Here is a 19,373-nt window from a genome sequence, read left to right as displayed (position 1 = left end):
TCAGGGGGTTCACGATGGCCGTGCCGGAGACACTGAGAGTCTGGGTTAGAGCCCTGGGTCTGGGTGTCTCTCAGGGGGTTCATAATGGTCGTGTCGGAGACATTGAGCCAGCAGTACTGGGTTAATGTGTTGGAGCTGGGCCTACGCACCCCACCCCACCTACCCACATTGTCTACCACCACCATCACCAGCACCACCATCACCAGCACCACCATCACTACCAATACCATCATCACCAGCAGCATCACTACTATCAATATCATTACCAGCACCACCATCACTATCAATACGATCTTCACCAGCACCACCATCACGATCAATGCCATCACCAGCACTATCAGCACTATCAATATCATCATCATCACCAGCACCACCATTATCAATACCTTTATCACCAGCACCATCAACACCACCACTTGCAATACCATCATCACCACCACCATCACTATCAGTACCATCATCACCAGCACCACCATCTATCAGTACCATCATCACCAGCACCACCATCATCAATATGGATACCATCATTACCAGCAACACCATCACTATCAATACCATCATCAACAGCAACACCATCACTATCAATACCATCATCACCAGCACCACCGCCACCATCACTATCAATACCATCATCACCAGCACCTCCATCACTATCAATACCATCATAACCAGCACCACCATCACTATCAATATCATCACCAACAACAATCGCCATGCGCCACTAAGTGGCGGTGACGTCACCACGACGCTTGTGCCAGGCTATGTGCACATTGAGGCCACGTGAAGTATCAAACGCCCGCTGGCAGGAGGTCACGGGGCAGACCCAGGTGCCACGGGTCGACTGACTGAGAGGATTGGCTGATGCACCACCTGTGCCCCCTACTGTGCCAACTTGCTGTAGTATCCTTCACGAGCCTCCTCCACAGACACTGATCTTGACACCGCTGGTACCAGTCATCGGCAAGTCCACTCAGCTCTACATCCTCCCGTACCACATCACTCCATCTCTTCTCTAGCCCGTACCGCGCCCATTTCGCCCCCTCGATCCAGCCAAACTAAAGCTGTTTAGGCATATGGTGGCTGGGCATGCGGGCTACATGACCCAGCCAACGCAGCCTTGCCTGCCAGAGGAGCTCACCGATGGGACCTTGTCCACATCTTCCAAGGATTTGTGAGCTCCTCACACAATCCAGCCTGGTTAAACCCAGGATGGATCGTAGGCAGACCAGCCTAAATGTTTCTAACCGGCGAAGATGTTCCATTAAGGGGGTCCACGTTTCGCAAGCTTAGAGTAAGGAGGGAATGACTGTGGCCGTGAAGACCTGAAGTTTCATGTGGAGCGACAGACCAGGTAGCTTCCACACAGCGTTACGCAACCAATGAAAAGATAATGCCGCTCGACTGATTCGGAGTGAGACCTCTGTTGTCAAACCGGAGCCGGTCATGAGCACACTGGCCAGGTATGGGAAACTCTCCACTCTCTCCACAACTGCCCTACCACCAATTTGGAGTTGTGGGGGTGGAGTGTCCGATGGTACAAAATACCCAGGCCGGTGCTTAGTTTTGGTGGGATTGATGGTAAGTCCCCCACCTCTTAGTGGCAAGCTCCAGGTTCAGCAGCTGCGCCTCTAACTCCTCCGAGTAAGCAGCAATTACCAGATCATCGGCATACATAACATGGTTGAGCAATAGGGAGCCATCCCTTGACCGCACCCGGGCATCGATCAGCCTCCCATTGTATCTGTACCAGATGGAAATTCCTCTGGTACAGCTATTGAAGGCTTCACAAACTACGTGGTCAAAATAGATGTTAAATAATGTGGGAGCCAGAGGACATCCCTGTCGCACCCCAAGGTGAGCAGGGAATGGCTCTGACTCCCAGCCACGTAGCTTTACCCGGGCCCGCTCACCATCATGAAGGTCCTTAATGATCGTGAGCAACGGTAGTCCAACAGATGTTCTTGCTTGGACCAGGCATGCATCCATGAAGTTGTGTGGATGCACCGATGCCGGAACAGCGTATTGGTAATTACAAGCCCATGGGCTGCACAAAAATCTAGCAGCCTCCTACCGTTGTTATTGAGCTGATCTAGCCGATGGCTTCCAATCACTCCAGACCAGGTGCTAGCATAATGACCAACTCGGGCATTGAAGTCACCCAACAAGATGACTATCCCGAGGAGCCACTTTAGCCAGCACCTGTGACAGGATGTCATCAAAGGCATCTGACTCATTGGCCTTGCCTGCATCCCTCCACGGATGTTCGTTTTCGGTGGGGGCATAAGCAGCTACGACCACCACTTCCTCGCCTCTGGTTGATGGGAAGGCGAGCCCAAAGTAGTCTGGGGCTTACAGCTTCCCACACCTCACCGCTACGCTCCCACGCCCCCTTCATTCTTTTGTTCAGAAGAAGAGGCATTCCCTGTTGTTTGGCAGTCTCTGGCCCCGAGTAGAGGACTGTCCACCCCTCATGGTGGCAGGAGCCAGAGCCGGTCCACTGGACCTCCTGAATACCACAGAGATCCAGGCGGTACCGGTCCAGCTCCCGACAGAGGCGTGGCAGCCTCTCCTCCGCAGTGAGCGTTCGAACATTCCACGTGGCCACACGCAGTGGCTTTTTGTTACTTCTGGAGGAGCCCCGAGGATAAGGATTCAGTCTCCTGCCTCCGCCAAATTGGGGTTTGGCCAGGAGACGTCATAGACGCCTGTCCCCCACCGGTGCCTCCGGCACAAGCTTTTATTACATTTTTAAAATCGTAGTTTGGTGGTAGTTAGTTGAAGGTGGAGGGGTTACCAGTCCCTCGCACCCGTCCAGAGGCTCCATTTGGCCGCTGTGGTGGTTACAAAGGCCACGTCCGGCAAAAACAACCCCCTGCCTCCTCGTGGTGCCGGGCGGCAACGCTGTGGTTGGCAGTGCTGTGGGGGGGGGAGGGCCAATTTAGATTGGTCATTCCCTTAATGGCTTTTGTAATCCTCATCACCGGCACCATCACCATCAATACCGTCATCACCGCCGTCATCACCACCACCACCACCACCAACGATTACTAGCACCACTGCCACGACCACCAATCTCCAGCCTTACCACGAACGCCACGATGTCTCTTATCAGCATGACTGGTGGACGGTCGCACGCGCGATTGGATATGCCTGTTTCGTTCCGGGCCTTCACGGGTTTTCGTGAACAGCGCTTGCCCCCCTGCAGTCTGTCGAAAGGCTTTACAGGGGGGATCTTTGTCTTGTCTCTTAGCTCTTTCGGTAAAGTCACGTTGAAGGGAAGCAATAAAATACTAAAATATATAACAATTTTTTTTATTGTTATATATTTTATTATTGTATTGTTTCCCTTCAACGTGGTGACTTTACCGAAAGAGCTAAGAATATGAATTACTGCAGTCACGAAAGCTTTAAATAAAAATTTAGATCTTTGTCTTGTTTCCCGGGGAAGCGGCGGCACAGCGGTTAGCGCCGCACCGCGCTACGAACCCGGTGACGACCCGAATCCGATTGCCCGCATCACCACCACCACCACCGATAATTATTTGAACAACCGGTCCTAGGCTTCCCACACCCTGGGTCGACTCGGCGTCAAACGAGCACCCGGTGCCGTGTGCAAACATCGCCCCCCGAGGGAGACAAAGGCGGCCGGGCGGGCGTGCGTGACGCTACCCACCCTTCCCTTCGTGTGCCCCCCCCCCCCCCCCTACAGTGACGTCCCTTGTTAGCGTCGTCGCTGCTCCATGCTACGAGCAGCACTTTGCCCGCCCCCCTCTCCCCAACAGTCTGCTAGGGCCACGCGGGTGACCTTTGCCTTCGTGTTGTTGTCTCTGCAGCTGTCCGAGTTCACCAGCACGCTGTCCGACATCCTCATGTCTCACCACTTCAGCCAGGCAAGTGCGGTCGAGGCCTGGGGGCCTCACGTGTCTGTGTCGAGCGCGGCGGGGTTCGTAATGGCCGTGTCGGGAGACGCGGAGATCGTGGGGTTCGAGGTCCGGGTGCCTCTCTCTCTCGGGGAATTTATCATGGCCGTGTCGGAGACACTGGGAGTTCTGGGTTCGAGCCCTGGGTCTGGGTGTCTCTCTCTCAGGGGGTTCACGATGGCCGTGTCGGAGACACTGAGAGTCTGGGTTCGAGCCCTGTGTCTGGGTATCTCTCGGGGTTCATAATGGCCGTGTCGGAGACACTAAGAGTCTGGGTTCGAGCCATGGGTCTGGATGTCTCTCTCTCAGGGGGTTCATAGTGGCCGTGTCGGAGACACTGAGAGCCTGGGTTCGAGCCCTGGGTCTGGGTGTCTCTCTCTATCAGGGGGTTCATAGTGGCCGTGTCGGAGACACTGAGAGCCTGGGTTCGAGCCCTGGGTCTGGGTGTCTCTCTCTCTCAGGGGGTTCATAGTGGCCGTGTTGGAGACACTGAGAGTCTGGGTTCGAGCCCTGGGTCTGGGTGTCTCTCTCTATCAGGGGGTTCATAGTGGCCGTGTCGGAGACACTGAGAGTCTGGGTTCGAGCCCTGGGTCTGGGTGTCTCTCTCTCTCTCTATCAGGGGGTTCATAGTGGCCGTGTCAGAGACACTGAGAGCCTGGGTTCGAGCCCTGGGTCTGGGTGTCTCTCTCTCAGGGGAGTTTATAATGGCCGTGTCGGAGACACTGGGTGTCCTGGGTTCAAGCCCTGGGTCTGAGTGTCTCTCTCTCAGGGGGGTCACGATGCCCGTGTCGGAGACACTGGGTGTCCTGGGTTCGAGCCCTGGGTCTGGGTGTCTCTCTCTATCAGGGGGTTCATAATGGCCGTGTCGGAGACACTGAGAGTCTGGGTTCGAGCCCTGGGTCTGGGTGTCTCTCTCTCTCTCACGGGGTTCATGATGGCCGTGTCGGAGACACTGAGAGTCTGGGTTCGAGCCCTGGGTCTGGGTGTCTCTCTCTCTCGGGGAGTTTATAATGGCCGTGTCGGAGACACTGAGAGTCTGGGTTCGAGCCCTGGGTCTGGGTGTCTCTCAGGGGGTTCATAATGGCCGTGACGGAGACACTGGGTTCCTGGGTTCGAGCCCTGGGTCTGGGTGTCTCTCTCTCTCGGGGAGTTTATAATGGCCGTGTCGGAGACATTGAGAGTCTGGGTTCGAGCCCTGTGTCTGGGTGTCTCTCTCTCTCAGGGGGTTCATAGTGGCCGTGTCGGAGACACTGAGAGTCCTGGGTTCGAGCCCTGGGTCTGGGTGTCTCTCTCTCTCGGGGAGTTTATAATGGCCGTGTCGGAGACACTGAGAGTCTGGGTTCAAGCCCTGGGTCTGGGTGTCTCTCTCTCTGGGGGTTCACGATGGCCGTGTCGGAGACACTGAGAGTCTGGGTTCGAGCCCTGGGTCTGGGTGTCTCAGGGGGTTCACGATGGCCGTGTCGGAGACACTGGGTGTCCTGGGTTCGAGCCCTGGGTCTGGGTGTCTCGGGGTTCATAATGGCCGTGTCCGGGTAACACTGAGAGAGCGCCTGAGTTACAGGCGTCCGCACGCACGGCCTTAATGGGTCTTCGCTGACGAAGCACTTGCCCCACCAGCCTGTGTGGACTACACGGGGGAACTTTGCCTTGCAGGAGGAGCTCCTGAACAATCATGACCTGATTGAGACCTACCGCCAGCACATGGCCCAGGACATCAATCAGTACAACCTGTCGCTGTTCCTGCACGCCTATGACAGGTACGGACACAGCATCCCCCCCGCCCTCTCCGCCACCGGATCAATAGCACTGGCCCCCGGATCAATAACCATGCCACCGGATCAATAGCACTGGCCCCCGGATCAATAACCATGCCACCGGATGAATAGCACCACCCCCAAGTCCATAGCATTATTCCCGGGTGAGTGAGCGTGTGTGCGGGTGAGTGAGCATGTGTGTGTGTGTGTGGGTGAGCGGGTGAGTGAGCGTGTGTGTGTGGGTGAGTGAGCATGTGTGTGTGTGGGTGAGTGAGCGTGTGTGGGTGAGCGGGTGAGTGAGCGTGTGTGCGGGTGTGGGTGAACGGGTGAGTGAGCGTGTGTGCGGGTGAGCGGGTGAGTGAGCGTGTGTGCGGGTGTGCGGGTGAGTGAGCATGTGTGTGTGCGGGTGAGTGAGCGTGTGTGCGGGTGAGTGAGCGTGTGTGCGGGTGAGTGAGCGTGTGTGTGTGGGTGAGTGAGCATGTGTGTGTGTGGGTGAGTGAGCGTGTGTGGGTGAGCGGGTGAGTGAGCGTGTGTGCGGGTGTGGGTGAACGGGTGAGTGAGCGTGTGTGCGGGTGAGCGGGTGAGTGAGCGTGTGTGCGGGTGTGCGGGTGAGTGAGCATGTGTGTGTGCGGGTGAGTGAGCGTGTGTGCGGGTGAGTGAGCGTGTGTGCGGGTGAGTGAGCTTGTGTGTGTGTGTGGGTGAGCGGGTGTGCGGGTGTGCGGGTGTGCGGGTGAGTGAGCTTGTGTGTGTGTGTGGGTGAGCGGGTGAGTGAGCATGTGTGTGTGTGTGTGTGGGTGAGCGGGTGAGTGAGTGTGTGGGTGAGCGGGTGAGTGAGCATGTGTGTGTGTGGGTGAGCGGGTGAGTGAGTGTGTGGGTGAGCGGGTGAGTGATCGTGTGTGTGTGTGTGGGTGAGCGGGTGAGTGAGTGTGTGGGTGAGCGGGTGATTGAGCGTGTGTGCCTGTGAGTGAGCGTGTGTGCGGGTGAGTGAGCGTGTGTGCGGGTGAGTAAGCATGTGTGTGTGTGGGTGAGCGGGTGAGTGAGCGCGTGTGTGTGTGGGTGAGCGGGTGAGTGAGCGTGTGTGCGGGTGTGGGTGAACGGGTGAGTGAGCGTGTGTGCGGGTGTGGGTGAACGGGTGAGTGAGCGTGTGTGCGGGTGAGCGGGTGAGTGAGCGTGTGTGCGGGTGTGCGGGTGAGTGAGCATGTGTGTGTGCGGGTGAGTGAGCGTGTGTGCGGGTGAGTGAGCTTGTGTGTGTGTGTGGGTGAGCGGGTGTGCGGGTGTGCGGGTGAGTGAGCTTGTGTGGGTGAGCGGGTGAGTGAGCATGTGTGTGTGTGGGTGAGCGGGTGAGTGAGTGTGTGGGTGAGCGGGTGAGTGATCGTGTGTGTGTGTGTGGGTGAGCGGGTGAGTGAGTGTGTGGGTGAGCGGGTGATTGAGCGTGTGTGCGTGTGAGTGAGCGTGTGTGCGGGTGAGTGAGCGTGTGTGCGGGTGAGTAAGCATGTGTGTGTGTGGGTGAGCGGGTGAGTGAGCGCGTGTGTGTGTGGGTGAGCGGGTGAGTGAGCGTGTGTGTGTGTGGGTGAGCGGGTGAGTGAGCGTGTGTGTGGGTGAGCGGGTGAGTGAGCGTGTGTGTGGGTGAGCGGGTGAGTGAGCGTGTGTGTGGGTGAGCGGGTGAGTGAGTGTGTGGGTGAGCGGGTGAGTGAGCGTGTGGGGGAGCGGGTGAGTGAGCGTGTGTGTGTGTGGGTGAGCGGGTGAGTGAGCGTGTGTGTGGGTGAGCGGGTGAGTGTGTGGGTGAGCGGGTGAGTGAGCGTGTGGGGGAGCGGGTGAGTGAGCGTGTGTGTGTGTGGGTGAGCGGGTGAGTGAGCGTGTGTGTGTGTGGGTGAGCGGGTGAGTGAGCGTGTGTGTGGGTGAGCGGGTGAGTGAGCGTGTGGGTGTGCGGGTGAGTGAGCATGTGTGTGTGTGTGTGTGGGTGAGCGGGTGATTGAGCGTGTGTGTGGGTGAGCGGGTGAGTGAGCGTGTGTGTGGGTGAGCGGGTGAGTGAGCGTGTGTGTGGGTGAGCGGGTGAGTGAGCGTGTGGGTGAGCGGGTGAGTGAGCGTGTGGGGGAGCGGGTGAGTGAGCGTGTGTGTGTGTGGGGGAGCGGGTGAGTGAGCGTGTGTGTGTGTGGGTGAGCGGGTGAGTGAGCGTGTGTGTGGGTGAGCGGGTGAGTGAGCGTGTGTGTGGGTGAGCGGGTGAGTGTGTGGGTGAGCGGGTGAGTGAGCGTGTGGGGGAGCGGGTGAGTGAGCGTGTGTGTGTGTGGGTGAGCGGGTGAGTGAGCGTGTGTGTGGGTGAGCGGGTGAGTGAGCGTGTGTGTGGGTGAGCGGGTGAGTGAGCGTGTGGGTGAGCGGGTGAGTGAGCGTGTGGGGGAGCGGGTGAGTGAGCGTGTGTGTGTGTGTGGGTGAGCGGGTGAGTGAGCGTGTGTGTGTGTGGGTGAGCGGGTGAGTGAGCGTGTGTGTGGGTGAGCGGGTGAGTGAGCGTGTGTGTGGGTGAGCGGGTGAGTGTGTGGGTGAGCGGGTGAGTGAGCGTGTGGGGGAGCGGGTGAGTGAGCGTGTGTGTGTGTGGGTGAGCGGGTGAGTGAGCGTGTGTGTGTGTGGGTGAGCGGGTGAGTGAGCGTGTGTGTGGGTGAGCGGGTGAGTGAGCGTGTGGGTGTGCGGGTGAGTGAGCATGTGTGTGTGTGGGTGAGCGGGTGATTGAGTGTGTGTGTGGGTGAGTGAGCGTGTGTGTGGGTGAGCGGGTGAGTGAGCGTGTGTGTGGGTGAGCGGGTGAGTGTGTGGGTGAGCGGGTGAGTGAGCGTGTGGGGGAGCGGGTGAGTGAGCGTGTGTGTGTGTGGGTGAGCGGGTGAGTGAGCGTGTGTGTGTGTGGGTGAGCGGGTGAGTGAGCGTGTGTGTGGGTGAGCGGGTGAGTGAGCGTGTGGGTGTGCGGGTGAGTGAGCATGTGTGTGTGTGGGTGAGCGGGTGATTGAGTGTGTGTGTGGGTGAGCGAGTGATTGAGCGTGTGTGTGTCTTTGGTGTCTCAGTCGCAGGGACCTGGAGGTGTACCGGCCTGTCCAGGGAGCAGTGGGCACTTCCGTCAAGACCATCACGTAATCACTCGCCACGCTCGCTCACCACGCTCACTCACCACGCTCACCACGCTCACTCACCACTCTCGCTCGTTCACTCAGCTCGCTCATCACGTTCACTCAGCTTGCACGCTCACTCACCACGCTCGCTCGCTCACTCACTCACCACACTTACTCACCACGCTCGCCACTCCCTCACCACGCTCGCTCTTTCACCACGCCACGCCCTCTCGCTCACTCACCCCGCTCACTCACCCCGCTCGCTCACTCACTCACTCACCACACTTACTCACCACGCTCGCCACTCCCTCACCACGCTCGCTCTTTCACCACGCCACGCCCTCTCGCTCACTCACCCCGCTCACTCACCCCGCTCGCTCACTCACTCACTCACCACACTTACTCACCACGCTCGCCACTCCCTCACCACGCTCGCTCATTCACCACGCCACGCCCTCTCGCTCACTCACCCCGCTCACTCACTCACTCACCACACTTACTCACCACGCTCGCCACTTCCTCACCACGCTCGCTCTTTCACCACGCCACGCCCTCTCGCTCACTCACCCCGCTCACTCACCCCGCTCAGTCACCACGCTCACTCAACACGCTCGCTCACCACGCTCACTCACCCCGCTCGCTCCACCCCGCTCGCTCGCCACGCTCACTCGCCACGCTCACTCACCCCGCTCACTCACCACGCTCACTCACCACGCTCACTCACCACGCTCACTCACCCCGCTCACTCACCACGCTCACTCACCCCGCTCACTCACCACGCTCACTCACCCCGCTCACTCACCCCGCTCACTCACCCCGCTCACTCACCCCGCTCACTCACCCCGCTCAGTCACCACGCTCACTCACCCCGCTCACTCACCCGCTCACTCACCACGCTCACTCACCCCGCTCAGTCACCACGCTCACTCACCCCACTCACTCACCACGCTCACTCACCACCCTCACTCACCACGCTCACTTACCTCGATCACCACTCTGGCTCATCACGTTCACTCACCACGCTCGCTCACTCACTCACTCACCACACTTACTCACCACGCTCGCCACTCCCTCACTCACCCCGCTAACTCACCCCGCTCACTCAGCACGCTCATTCACCCCGCTCACTCGCCCCGCTCGCTCATCACGCCCCGCTCGCTCACCACGCTCACTCGCCCCGCTCGCTCATCACGCCCCGCTCGCTCACCACGCTCACTCAACCCGCTCGCTCACCACGCTCACTCGCCCCGCTCACTCACTCACCCCGCTCGCTCCACCCCGCTCGCTCGCCACGCTCACTCACCCCGCTCGCTCCACCCCGCTCGCTCGCCATGCTCACTCGCCACCCTCACTCACCCCGCTCACTCGCCACCCTCACTCACCACGCTCACTCACCCCGCTCACTCACCCCGCTCGCTCCACCCCGCTCGCTCACCCCGCTCGCTCGCCACGCTCACTCACCACCCTCACTCGCCCCGCTCACTTGCCACGCTCACTCACCACACTCGCTCACCCCGCTCGCTCACCCCGCTCACTCACCCTGCGGAGAGGTAGGGGTTGATGGATGATTGCGTGATGATGGATCGCTCTGTCTTTCCCTGTCTCTCTCTGTCTCTGTGTGTGGCTGTGTGTGGCTGTGTGTGGCTGTGTGTGGCTGTGTGTGGCTGTGTGTGCCGCAGCTGCCCGGTGATGCTGGTGGTGGGTGACACCTCCCCTGCTGTGGACGCCGTGGTGAGTTCACCGTGAGCCCCCGGCCCTTCTCTGTGTGCCGGCACCACCATCACCGCGGTCTGTCCACTGCCGGATGAAGATCAGTGTGATGGTGATGGTGTCTCTAGCCGGCATGTGCCCTCTAATCCACGTGCTCCTCTCTCTGCCTCTCAGCATAATCACCATCACCTTGGTCTGTCCACTTTTGGATGAAGATCAGTGTGATGGTGATGGTGTCTCTAGCCGGCATGTGCCCTCTAATCCACGTGCTCCTCTCTCTGCCTCTCAGCATAATCACCATCACCGCGGTCTGTCCACTGCTGGATGAAGATCAGTGTGATGGTGATGGTGTCTCTAGCCGGCATGTGCCCTCTAATACACGTGCTCCTCTCTCTGCCTCTCAGCATAATCACCATCACCGCGGTCTCTCCACTGTTGGATGAAGATCAGTGTGATGGTGATGGTGTCTCTAGCCGGCATGTGCCCTCTAATCCACGTGCTCCTCTCTCTGCCTCTCAGTATAATCACCATCACCTTGGTCTGTCCACTGCTGGATGAAGATCAGTGTGATGGTGATGGTGTCTCTATCCGGCATGTGCCCTCTAATCCATGTGCTTCTCAGTATAATCATCACCACCTTGGTCTGTCCACTGCTGGATGATGATGATGTTGATGTCTCAACCCTGCGTGTGCTTTACAGGTGGAGTGCAACTCCCGGTTAGACCCAACCAACACCTCGCTGCTGAAGGTAACCGTCCCGGACGGTCTACCGCCTTCCGCACCGTCACGCTGCTGATGAGACACCGATTATGGGGACCATTCAAAGCCTGTAAACATCTGGGCAGTTCGAGCAAAGCTTGACTGCTGCTGCTGCTGCTGATGAGACACTAAATGTTGAAACCGGTCCTTGCCTATAAACATCTGCGGCAGTTCACCAGCGTTGATTCAAGCAGAGCCTGTGACTGCTGCTGATGAGACACTGAATTGTGGAAACCGGTCCTTGCCCATAAACATCTGGGGCAGTTCACCAGCGTTGATTCAAGCAGAGCCTGACTGCTGCTGATGAGACACTGAATTGTGGAAACCGGTCCTTGCCCATAAACATCTGGGACAGTTCACCAGCGTTGATTCAAGCAGAGCCTGTGACTGCTGCTGATGAGACACCGATTGACGAAACCCAAGGTCGACTCGGCCTTAATTGGGTACCTGGTGCGGTGCGTAGTGAACATCAGCACTGGGAAGACAACGGCGGCCGGGCGTGCGTGGTGCCGGCCACCACCTTGTGTGCAACTGTGCCGGCCTTCATAGCTGCCGATGCTGCTGCTATAAAGCACTTTCCCCCGGCAGTCTGTTAAGGGATAACTGTGGGGGACCTTTGTCTCTGTGTGTGTGTGGTAGCACTGGGAAGACAAAGGCGGCCGGGCGTGGTGCTGGCCACCCCACACCCCTCATGCGCCACTGTGCCACCCTTCATAGGCGCTGCTATTCGCCTACAGCACTTGCCCCAACAGTCTGTTGAAGGCTCACATGGGGGGGTATGGTTACCCTTCGTCTGTGTGTGTGTTCACAGATGGCCGACTGTGGGGGCCTTCCCCAGGTGGTGCAGGTAAACTCTAGCGCGAATCGGATATTTAAGTCACGTAGAGGTTCCCTCGCTCGCACTCCCAGCCAGCCAACCAGTCACCCACTCGCCCCGTCCGCCCAGCCACCCACCCACCCACTCAGCCACCCATCCACTCATCCACTGGCCCAATCACCCAGCCGCCCACTCGCCCACTCCCTCAACCCACTCGCTCGTCCACTTGCCAACCCGCTCGCTCGCCCAGCCACTCATCCGCTCGCCCACGCACCCAGCCAGCCACCCACTCTCTCACCCACTCGCTCGTCCACTTGCCAACCCGCTCGCTCGCCCAGCCACTCATCCGCTCGCCCACGCACCCGGCCAGCCACCCACTCTCTCACCCACTCGTTCGTCCACTTGCCAACCCGCTCGCTCACCCAGCCACTCATCCGCTCGCCCACGCGCTCACCCACCCACTCACTCACCCAGCCAGCCACTTGACAGCCCACTCGCCCGCTCACCCACTCACCCGCCTGCCCGCCCACCCACTCGCCCGCCCGCTCGCCCACCCGCCCAGGCACTTATCCACTCGCCCACTCACCCACCCACCCACTCGCTCAACCTGCCATCCACCCACCAACAATAGACTCACACAGAGACCCATGGACTCGCACAGAGACCCATGGACTCGCACAGAGACCCATGGACTCGCGCAGAGCCCCATGGACTCGCACAGAGACCCATAGATTCACACAGAGACCCATAGACTCACACAGAGACCCATAGACTCACAGAGAGACTCATGGACTCACGCAGAGACCCATGGACTCACACAGAGACCCATGGACTCACACAGAGACCCATGGACTCACACAGAGACCCATAGACTCAAAGAGACCCATAGACTCACAGAGACCCATAGACTCGCCACACAACAGAGACCCATAGACTCACCACACAACAGAGACCCATAGACTCATCACACAGAGACCCATAGACTCACCCACACAGAGACCCAGAGACTCACCACACAGAGACCCACAGACTCACCACACAGAGACCCACAGACTCACCACACAGAGACCCACAGACTCTCCACACAGAGACCCATAGACTCTCCACACAGAGACCCATAGACTCACCACACAGAGACCCATTGACTCACCACACAGAGACCCATAGACTTACCACACAGAGACCCATAGACTCACCACACAGAGACCCATAGATTCACACACAAAGACCCATAGACTCGCCACACAGAGACCCACAGACTCACCACACAGAGACCCATAGACTCACCACACAGAGACCCATAGACTCACCACACAGAGACCCATAGACTCACCACACAGAGACCCATAGACTTATCACACAGAGACCCACAGACTCACCACACAGACATTAGCGTGGTTGGCTGCGTACGGTGCGTACGCACATACACACACACACGCGTACGTGCGTGCGTCCGTGGCGTTGAGGCTCGTGCTAGGCTCACGCTGGGCATTGGCGGTGTCGTCTCTCCGCAGCCCGGCAAACTCACGGAAGCGTTCAAGTATTTCCTGCAGGGCATGGGATACAGTGAGTATCGTCGGATCCCTGTCGCACGCGCGTCTGTGTCTGTGTGTGTGTGTGGATGTGTCTTTGTGTGTGTGTGTCTGTGTGTGTGGATGTGTTGTGTGTGTGTGTATGTGTGTGTGTGTGGATGTGCGTGTCTTCGTGCATGCGTGTCTTTGTGTGTGGGTATCTTTCTGTGTGTGCGTGTGTGTCTGTGTGTGTGTGTGGATGTGTCTTTGTGTGTGTGTGTCTGTGTGTGTGGATGTGTTGTGCGTGTGTGGATGTGTTGTGTGTGTGTGGATGTGCATGTCTTCGTGCATGCGTGTCTTTGTGTGTGGGTATCTTTCTGTGTGTGTGTGTGTGTCTGTGCATGTGTGTGTGGTTGTCTTTGTGCGTGTGTGTCTGTGTGTGTGTGGATGTGTCTGTGTGGGTGTCTGTGTATGTGTGTGTGTGGATGTGTCTTTGTGCGTGTGTGCCGTATGTGTGTGAATGTGTCTTTGTATGTGTGTGTGGCTGTGTCTTTGTGTGTGTTTGTGTCTGTGCATGTGGTCGTGTCTTTGTGCGTGTGTCTGTGTGTGTGTGGATGTCTTTGTGTGTGTTTGTGTCTGTGCATGTGTGTGGTTGTCTTTGTGCGTTTGTGTCTTTCTTCGTGCATGTGGATGTCTGTGTGTCTTTGTGTGTGTGTCTTTGTGCGTGTGTGTCTGTGCGGGTGTGTGTGTGTTTGTCTGGTGTGTAAACATCGCCACTGTGGAGACAAATGGTGGTCGGGCTTGGTGTTGGCAACCCACCCCCTCCTGTGCCATGCCGGCCTTGATAGGTGCTGGCTAACAGCACTTGCCCCATGTCTGTTAAGGCTATACGGGGGATGTTTGGCTTTGTGTGTCTGTCTGTGTGTGTCTGTCTGTGTGTGTCTGTCTGTGCATGTGTATGAATTGTTGCGTGAGTAAACATCGCCTCTGGGGAGACAAAAGTGGCCGGGCGTGGTGCTGGCCACCCACCCCCTCGTGTGCCTTGCCAGCCTTCATCGGTGATGCTCATCAACAACACTTGTCCCAACAGCCTGGTGAAGGCTACACGGGGGACCTTTTCTTTAAGCCTCCACACTCGGTGATGTTCTTGACAGGGAGGCTCTTCGGTTGTTGTGATTGTTATTGTCTGTCTTTGTGCACCAATCCAGCAGCACTGGCAACAGACTCTCACAGAGACCCACAGACTCTCACAGAGTCCCACAGGCTCTCAGAGACCCACAGACTCTCACAGAGTCCCACAGACTCTCACAGAGACCCACAGTGACCCACAGACTCTCACAGAGACCCACAGAGAACCACAGACCCTCACAGAGAACCACAGACTCTCACAGAGACCCACAGACTCTCACAGAGACCCACAGACTCTCACAGAGACCCACAGACTCTCACAGAGACCCACAGACTCTCACAGAGAACCACAGACCCTCACAGAGAACCACAGACTCTCACAGAGACCCACAGACTCTCACAGAGACCCACAGACTCTCACACAGACCCACAGACTCGCACAGAGACCCACAGGTTCTCGCAGAGACCCACAGACCTTCACAGAGACCCACAGACCCTCACAGAGACCCACAGACTCTCACAGAGACCCACAGACTCTCACAGAGACCCACAGACTCTCACAGACACCCACAGACTCTCACAGAGACCCACAGACTCCCACAGAGACCCACAGACTCTCACAGAGACCCACAGACTCTCACAGAGACCCACAGACCCTCACAGAGACCCACAGACTCTCACAGAGACCCACAGACTCTCACAGAGACCCACAGACTCGCACAGAGACCCACAGACTCACAGAGACCCACCGACTCTCACAGAGACCCACAGACTCTCACAGAGACCCACAGGCTCTCACAGAGACCCACAGACTCTCACAGATACCCACAGACGCTCACAGAGACCCACAGACTCTCACAGAGACCCACAGACACTCACAGAGACCCACAGAGAATCCACAGACTCTCACAGAGAACCACAGACTCTCACAGAGACCCACAGACTCTCACAGAGACCCACAGACTCTCACAGAGACCCACAGACTCTCACAGACACCCACAGACTCTCACAGAGACCCACAGACTCCCACAGAGACCCACAGACTCTCACAGAGACCCACAGACTCTCACAGAGACCCACAGACTCTCACAGAGACCCACAGACTCGCACAGAGACCCACAGACTCGCACAGAGACCCACAGACTCGCACAGAGACCCACAGACTCGCACAGAGACCCACAGACTCGCACAGAGACCCACAGACTCGCACAGAGACCCACAGACTCGCACAGAGACCCACAGACTCGCACAGAGACCCACAGACTCGCACAGAGACCCACAGACTCGCACAGAGACCCACAGACTCTCACAGAGACCCACAGACACTCAGAGACCCACAGATTCTCACAGAGACCCACAGACTCACACAGCAGAGACCCATAGACTCACACAGCTGAGACCCATAGACTCACACAGAGATCCACAGACTCGCACAGAGACCCACAGACTCGCACAGAGACCCACAGACTCGCACAGAGACCCACAGACTCGCACAGAGACCCACAGACTCGCACAGAGACCCACAGACTCGCACAGAGACCCACAGACTCGCACAGAGACCCACAGACTCGCACAGAGACCCACAGACTCGCTCAGAGACCCACAGACCCGCACAGAGACCCACAGACCCGCACAGAGACCCACAGACCCGCAGAGAGACCCACAGACCCGCACAGAGACCCACAGACCCGCACAGAGACCCACAGACTCGCACAGAGACCCACAGACTCGCACAGAGACCCACAGACTCGCACAGAGACCCACAGACTCGCACAGAGACCCACAGACCTGCACAGAGACCCACAGACCCGCACAGAGACCCACAGACCCACAGACCCGCACAGAGACTCAGACTCGTACAGAGGGTGAATGAATGAGCTGGTAAGCGAGAGAGTGGGTGAACAAGTGGTAACTGAGTGAGTGTTTGAGCAAGCAAGCGATATGATGAAGTGTGCGGGTGAGCGAATGGGCGAGTGAACGAGTCGGTGAGTTATTGGATAAGTGCGTGGGTGGTTGAGCGGGTGGGTGAGTGAGTGAGTGAGCAAGTTGATGAGCGAGCGGGTGGGTGTGTGAGCGAGCGCGTGGGTGATCGAGCGAGCGGTTGGATGAGCGGGCGGGCGGATGACCGACCGGGTGAGGAGTGAGTGAGCAAGCGAACGAGCAGGTGGGTGAGCGCGTGGGTGGATAAACGAGCGGATGAGTGAACGAGCTTGTGGGTGGATGAGCCGGTGGGTGGATGAATGAACGAGCGGGTGAGTGAGCGAGCGAGATTGTGGGTGGATGAATGAGCAGGTGATTGAGTGAACGAGCGAGCTTGTGGGTGGATGAGCGGGTGGGTGGATGAATGCACGAGCGGGTGAGTGAGCGAGCGAGATTGTGGGTGGATGAACGAGCAGTTGATTGAGTGAACGAGCGAGTTTGTGGGTGGATGAGCGGGTGGGTGGATTAATGAACGAGCGGGTGAGTGAGCGAGCGAGCTTGTGGGTAGATGAATGAGCAGGTGATTGAGTGAACGAGTTTGTGGGTGGATGAGCCGGTGGGTGGATGAATGAACGAGCGGGTGAGTGAGCGAGCGAGATTGTGGGTGGATGAATGAGCAGTTGATTGAGTGAACGAGCGAGCTTGTGGGTGGATGAGCGGGTGGGTGGATGAACGAGCGGGTGAGCGAGCGAGCTTGTGGGTGGATGAGCGGGTGGGTGGATGAACGAGCAGGTGAGCGAGCGAGCTTGTGGGTGGATGAGCGGGTGGGTGAATGAACGAGCAGGTGAGTGAGCGAGCGAGATTGTGGGTGGATGAATGAGCAGGTGATTGAGTGAACGAGTTTGTGGGTGGATGAGCGGGTGGGTGAATGAATGAACGAGCGGGTGAGTGAGCGAGCGAGATTGTGGGTGGATGAATGAGCAGGTGATTGAGTGAACGAGCGAGCTTGTGGGTGGATGAGCGGGTGGGTGGATGAACGAGCGGGTGAGCGAGCGAGCTTGTGGGTGGATGAGCGGGTGGGTGGATGAACGAGCAGGTGAGCGAGCGAGCTTGTGGGTGGATGAGCGGGTGGGTGAATGAACGAGCAGGTGAGTGAGCGAGCGAGATTGTGGGTGGATGAATGAGCAGGTGATTGAGTGAACGAGTTTGTGGGTGGATGAGCGGGTGGGTGAATGAATGAACGAGCGGGTGAGTGAGCGAGCGAGATTGTGGGTGGATGAATGAGCAGGTGATTGAGTGAACGAGCGAGCTTGTGGGTGGATGAGCGGGTGGGTGGATGAACGAGCGGGTGAGCGAGCGAGCGAGCTTGTGGGTGGATGAGCGGGTGGGTGGATGAACGAGCGGGTGAGCGAGCGGGCGGGCGAGCGCCCGTGACGGATCGCCCGCCAGGTGTGTGTGTGTGTTTGTGGGGGGTCATATCCGTACCCGCACCCCCTCCACCCCCACCACCACCTACCTCACCTGGTGCAGTTGCACCGCCTGCACACTCTGGATAACAGCCCTGGCGCCCCCCCTCGCCCGCCCGCCCACCCACCCACTGTGTGTGCCAGTCACTGTTGCTTTGTTTCTGTGTTGGTGGACACCCTTGCTCCTTCCATTGTCTTGACGATACGTGTCCCCTCCTCCTCCTCCTCCCCCCTTTGCCCCCCCTCCCGCCCCCCCTCTAAGTTCCCTATGTGGTGGACAGACGGATGAGTGCCGGTGCAGGTACATGTTTGACCCCCTGGTTTCTTGTCTCTCTCCTCCTCCTCCTCCTCCTCACCTCTCGCATCCACCTCCTCGATGTCATCCACCTCGTCCGCCCGCTTCCTCCACATCCTCATCATCTGCCTGCTCCTCTCCACCTCCTCATCCACCTTCGTCCACACCCCCCACCCCCCACCATCGTCCGCCTCTCCTCCTCGTCTCAGCCTCGTCATGCACTTGTTAATCCACCTCCACCAGGTTCCCTGACCAATCATAATCCCCGATCATGACTCGACCTTTTCCCCGATAAATCTCTCTCGATTTTATTTTCTGACCATGCTTTCGCTCTGCGCGCAACTATTCCTTCCTGCCCGGGTGTAAGGCCCCCCCCCCGCCCCCCCGCCCCCCCCGCTGAGTCATCGCAAACGATAGCCGCTCGACAAAGTGGCTGATGTCGTCATCGCGCGGAAATTTATGGTAGCAGCCAAATCTGCTGAGCGTGTGTTTATACAGACTCCTAGAGGGGGACGACCCATCGATCTGCAGAGACCCATGCTTAAAGGCAAAGATCCCCCGTGTAGCCTGCAACAGACTGTAGGGGCAAGTGCTGTTAGCGAGCTACAAAGACAAAGATCCCCCGTGTAGCCTGAACAGACTGTAGGGGCAAGTGCTGTTAGCGAGCAGCACCTACAAAGACAAAGATCCCCCGTGTAGCCTGCAACAGACTGTAGGGGCAAGTGCTGTTAGCGAGCAGCACCTACAAAGACAAAGATCCCCCGTGTAGCCTGCAACAGACTGCAGGGGCAAGTGCTGTTAGCGAGCAGCACCTATGAAGACAAAGATCCCCCGTGTAGCCTGCAACAGACTGTAGGGGCAGGTGCTGTTAGCGAGCAGCACCTACAAAGACAAAGATCCCCCGTGTAGCCTGAACAGACTGTAGGGGCAAGTGCTGTTAGCGAGCAGCACCTACAAAGACAAAGATCCCCCGTGTAGCCTGCAACAGACTGTAGGGGCAAGTG

General features: G+C 58.1%; 1 protein-coding gene across 6 annotated transcripts in view; it reads left to right on the top strand.

Annotated features, from left to right (window-relative positions):
- The window catches only part of LOC116957078 (protein NDRG3), a 97,330-nt gene that overhangs the window by 70,894 nt on the left and 7,063 nt on the right, over window positions 1-19,373 (top strand). For 5 of the 6 annotated variants that reach the window (XM_076055073.1, XM_076055068.1, XM_076055070.1 and 2 more), the window contains 8 exons: window positions 3,834-3,890; window positions 5,574-5,677; window positions 8,719-8,784; window positions 10,443-10,494; window positions 11,174-11,221; window positions 12,044-12,079; window positions 13,564-13,615; window positions 18,337-18,375. In XM_076055073.1, the coding sequence (XP_075911188.1) occupies window positions 3,834-3,890; window positions 5,574-5,677; window positions 8,719-8,784; window positions 10,443-10,494; window positions 11,174-11,221; window positions 12,044-12,079; window positions 13,564-13,615; window positions 18,337-18,375 (454 nt within the window). The remainder of the gene's footprint in view (window positions 1-3,833; window positions 3,891-5,573; window positions 5,678-8,718; window positions 8,785-10,442; window positions 10,495-11,173; window positions 11,222-12,043; window positions 12,080-13,563; window positions 13,616-18,336; window positions 18,376-19,373) is intronic. The other variant, XM_076055069.1, reaches the window with a different exon arrangement.

This window comes from Petromyzon marinus, chromosome 69 (genome assembly GCF_048934315.1).
Source record: "Petromyzon marinus isolate PM22_M1 ecotype Great Lakes invasive population chromosome 69, UKy_Petmar_22M1.pri1.0, whole genome shotgun sequence".
Taxonomy (NCBI): Eukaryota; Metazoa; Chordata; class Hyperoartia; order Petromyzontiformes; family Petromyzontidae; genus Petromyzon; species Petromyzon marinus.
This window is presented reverse-complemented; position numbering and strand designations above follow the sequence as displayed.